We start from the raw sequence: 4,632 nt of genomic DNA on the forward strand, positions 1-4,632 counted from the left end.
CGGACTTGAAGATCTACAAGGTCCCTTCCGACCCGACTTCTATGATTCTATGAAGACCAGGGTTGAGCTTTTATCCACATAACAGGCTGCAGTGGTGTTGCAGTGGGATCACTAGACTCTGCTGCAGTCGTAGCTTTGATGAGGCCTTGACCTGAGAAGACGAAGTTCTCTAGTCAGTCTCAGTTTCTGACTTTCCCTTCTCTGGAGACTCCTCCTCTGTGGAAGTGGTTAAGCTTTTGTCACTGAGTCTGAAAGGTCTGGCAGCAAGAGCTAGGCCAGGTTATTGCCTGTTTACAGTTAGGAGCGCTGGGCACTCCGCGCCAGTGTCTGCCTTCAGGGGTTTGTATTGCTGTCTCTCACTGCTGTGCCTGAGCATGTCCAGCCTTGAGCTGCAGGGAGGGCTGCTGGGGAAATACTTCTGCTATAGCTCCAAGAGAGGGAGGGAGGCAGGCATTTATTTTCCTGAATGAGGCAATTGAGTGGGATTTTACTGAGGCTGAATCGTAGGCAGCTGAATAGACAATTCATGAAGTTCTGAAGATTGCCAAAATACAAGGCTATTTATACATCCATCCCAAGGACAATTCCTTCACTGCAGGAAACTCATCTTAAGAAAACTCTCATCTCTACAAAGAGGGATTTCTTCCTAAATATCAGATGGTGGGAGCAGTTTCTGGGACTGAATTGTAGAAATGACCAGATAACCAGAAATGTCATTAATCATGCCAGTATATTAGGATAGTGTGATCATATCTCAAGCTGCAGGGTGTTGGTAGAGCTCCCATGGGGCCAGGAAGTAGCTCCCTTTGTATTGCACTGCTCAGCAGGCCAAGTGTAGTGTGGTAATAGGGGCAGTGTATGGTGTTAGTGATCAGTGGTTTGACCTGGTCCAGCGCATTCAACATGTTCTTTAGGTCAGGAGTTGAAGGCATTCTGAGAAGAAATTCCAGGACCCCAAGTGGCGTCCTTTTAAAAGTGCCTGGCCACTGCTGGGGCTATTGTTGCTTAATGCAAAGATTTGAAAAATCATGAGCTAATTGAATGAACTCTTTTCTTATCTAGTGAATACAATTCCCTTTTCTCCTTTCTTTGTGGTAGGCAGTCCTGTGGATTCTTGGGAATTTTCTATATTTATTGCTTCTGACTGTTGTCCAGAGTCATATGGGAGATGGCTTTGAACCTGGGAATCTAACATCTAGGTCAAACAGCTTGTAGCAACAGCTATCTTGTCTTCAAAACGTTCATACTTACTAAAAGAATCTTTGTCGGAGCCCCAGCCATTGGCTTCAGGGGCGTACCGAATTCTTTCTGTTGACCTTTGAGGAACTAGCGGCCTATTTCCCTCTCCGAGTTCTTTTCTCCCCTACGTTCCCATGTCTTTTGCAGAGGAACATAAGTAGACAGGCACCAGTGAGAATTTCTGTCTCGACACTGTTCCCAAAACTTCGTGGAACAATTTCACCAATAATGGAACAGCATTGCTGGTCCCATCAGACTGCTCCTATCAAGATGAGGACTTCCTTCAGCTCCACTGTGCAGCTGGGTAAAGTTTGTATGTGACATGAAGAAAGACTTCCTAAATAACTGGCTCCTGTCCAGGGGCAGTGCCCAAGCTGCAGTTTGCCAGTGGAGCAGTGATGCTTTGCACCTGCTTTTTGCCTGGATGGGAGGGAACTAGAACTCAAGCCTGTGTCCTGGACTGATGATTTAACTCTGCCTTTTCAGTTGTAGCTCATCTTTCCTGTGAGGTCAAGGGAAAGCTTTCTCTTACCTGGCAAGGGTGGCACGCCATGACATCCACCAGAGACTTTGCTGTGGTCAGTTTCTGCTTGGCATGAAAGGAGCACAGAAGCTGCAGCGAGAGGTGCTGTAGGAAGCCCTGAGATGGTCAGAGGGAAGCAGTGTCCTCTCTGCTAGCAAGCCCTCGTACATTCTGCTCTTCTCCCAGGAATGTGGAAGTGGTGTCACTTATGCTCAAATGCCCTGGGGTGCCTTGGGGGTGCTGCCTGCTACTGCCTCTTTCTCCTGTACCCCAACCTTGACAGTGGGATCTTCCTCCTTTCAGTTGTTGTTTTTTCTTCTTGTTTGGCAGGGAGGGGATTAGCTGGGAAGCCATTGACTGGATGGATAATGCAGAGTGCTTGGATCTCATTGAGAAGGTGGGTAGTTCTCTTGAATGTTTCAGGTCCCAGAAGTCCTGATAACTGAGACCTGGACTAGCGAATGCAGCTTTTCTCCTTCTTCCACAGAGACATTTCTTCTTGCATTTGTCAGTGTCTGGCCCAGGTTGCTGATTTGGTTCCTAAGGTCTGCTCGGGGGCAGGCTCTCAGTGGCTTCTGGTTTTCTGTGAGCGTAGCATGGACAGGTCAAAAATATGTCCCTGTCCAAAAATATGTCCACCTCCCCTGCCACCTGCCGTGTCCCAGAGAGCTCCTGGTTAAAAACGCAAATCCTATGTTCATAATTTCGGTTAGACTTAGATAAGACTGTAGTCCCCTTAGGGCCTGGTAAACCTTTACTTTCTAGATTTGGACTGTACAGAGGGGTTTCATCTGCACAGATCCTATCTGCTGAGTCTGCATTGGCTGCAAGTTCCTTTCCAGCTTGATTGTTTTTTGCAGCCGTGTTGGTCTAAGGACATAGGCAGACAAGGGTCTTTGTGTAGATGTGATATCTTTTATTAGACCAACTAAATAGATGGAAAAAAAGTTCTTTGCAAGCTTTTGGGCGCAAACACCCTTTCTCAGGCATAGGGAGACTCTGCTGATGTTGTGTTCTCCTGGATAGAGCTATCTAAGGTGGGGTTCGCAAATCATCACTCAACACCACAACCATAGAGTCATAGGGAAGTGGGGCTGGAAGAGACCTCCAGAGGTCCCCCTCTGCCTGAGGCAGGATCATCCCTATCCAGACCATCCTAGACAAACCATCATCTAAACTCTACATAAGACTACCCTCACCCTAGACCCTGCCACAACATAGACCTGTCACCCTAACCTGCCACAGGTAAAGCAGGGGAACCACAGCAGCCAGTGTCCTGCTTCTCTAAAATGTTATCAATAGATGCTCAAGAAGTTCCAAGCCTTGATTTCCCTGTTCTGAGTCCTACTTCTCTGCTAAGTTTGCTGGCTTAAAAACCTGTCTCTTGTTTGGCTGTAGAAATTGGGACTGTTGGCTTTGGTGAATGAGGAGAGTCGATTCCCCAAGGGCACAGACAGCACCCTCCTGGAAAAACTTCACAGCCAGCACACAGTAAGTCAGTAAGCCTCTGCTGGGCACACTACTCTGTCATGTGTTTCTGTCTGTGCCTGCTTCCCGCTCTTCTGTATTGACAGTACAATCACAATCTGTAAATTACAAGTGATTCTATGTCTGTGCTTCTGTCATTAAAATCTGAGAGCTGTGGGGTATACGGGTTCCCCATCCATCCCCGATTTGGGGTCAAACAACTTCCACAGCAGCCCAGGCAAAGCTGTTCTGTTCATTGTGACTGCAGGTTATCAGAAGCCTTTTCCTTCTTTTCAGAGTAACCATTATTACATGAAGCCTCGGGTGACGGATCACCAATTTGGAATAAAACACTATGCTGGAGAGGTAGGTGTGCGTGGTGTATCCATGAGCACTCTCCAGGAGGGAGGAGTGGGTAGGTAGAACTGTCTACGTCACTGTCGGGTACCTCTGAATCCTGAGCTAAGCAAACTGCTGGGCCTGGCACCTCCAGATTTGGGCATGGCCTGGTGGAATGAGTGTGCAGCTGGGCTGAGGCCTCAGTGGCTGCTGTGTGATACAGGCAGTTGTTTGTTTAGAGTCGTGATCCCTCTGCCTATGGCCTTTGTGTGCCCCTTCCTTTACACTGTTCCTTCATTCGTAGATTTATAGATTGCAAGGGGCTGAAAGGGACCTTGCAGATCATCAGGTCCAGCCCCCCACTCTAGGCAGGAAGACAATTGGGGTTAAGTGACCCCAGCGTGGTGACTGTCTAGTCTCCTCATGAAAACCTCCAGGGTAGGTGACTGCACCACCTCTGCAGGGAGTTTATTCCACAGTCTGAACACCCTGACTGTGAATGAGTTTTTCCTGGTATTAAACCTGAAGTGGCCTTCCAGGAGTTTGTATCCATTGGTCCTGATCTTCCCCAGGGGTGCCCTAGTGAACAGTTGTTCACTGAGCTCCTGATGCACTCTTCTGATATAGCGGTAAATCGCTATCAAGTCCCCTCTCAACCTTCTCTTCTTTAGGCTAAAGAGGCCCAGGTCCCTCAGCCTCTCCTCGTATGGCTGCCTTGCAGGTCCCTGATCATGCAGGTGGCTCTTCTCTGGACCCTCTCAAATTTTTCTACATCCTTATTGAAGTGCGGTGCCCAGAACTGGATGCAGTCCTCCAGCTGCAGTCTCACCAGTGCTGAGTACAGCAGGAGTATCATTTCCTTAGTTTTACATGGGATGCATTGGCTGATGCATGCCAGTGTGTTGTTTGCCCTGCTGGCCACTGCCTCGCACTGATGGCTCATATTCACGTGATGGTCAATCATTACCCCAGGTCCCTTTCGGCCGTGGTGCAAGTCAAGCTGTCACCACCAAGCCTGTATGTATGTTGAGGGTTGTTTGCCCCCAGATGGAGCACCTTACACT

General features: G+C 48.3%; 1 protein-coding gene across 1 annotated transcript in view; it reads left to right on the plus strand.

Annotated features, from left to right (window-relative positions):
• The window catches only part of LOC102373761 (unconventional myosin-X-like), a 178,577-nt gene that overhangs the window by 72,971 nt on the left and 100,974 nt on the right, over positions 1–4,632 (plus strand). The window contains exons 15-17 of the mRNA XM_025191530.1: positions 2,093–2,159; positions 3,161–3,253; positions 3,527–3,595. Of these exons, the coding sequence (XP_025047315.1) occupies positions 2,093–2,159; positions 3,161–3,253; positions 3,527–3,595 (229 nt within the window). The remainder of the gene's footprint in view (positions 1–2,092; positions 2,160–3,160; positions 3,254–3,526; positions 3,596–4,632) is intronic.

The sequence above is a fragment of the Alligator sinensis genome, unplaced genomic scaffold (genome assembly GCF_000455745.1).
Source record: "Alligator sinensis unplaced genomic scaffold, ASM45574v1 scaffold673_1, whole genome shotgun sequence".
In the NCBI taxonomy this organism is placed as follows: Eukaryota; Metazoa; Chordata; order Crocodylia; family Alligatoridae; genus Alligator; species Alligator sinensis.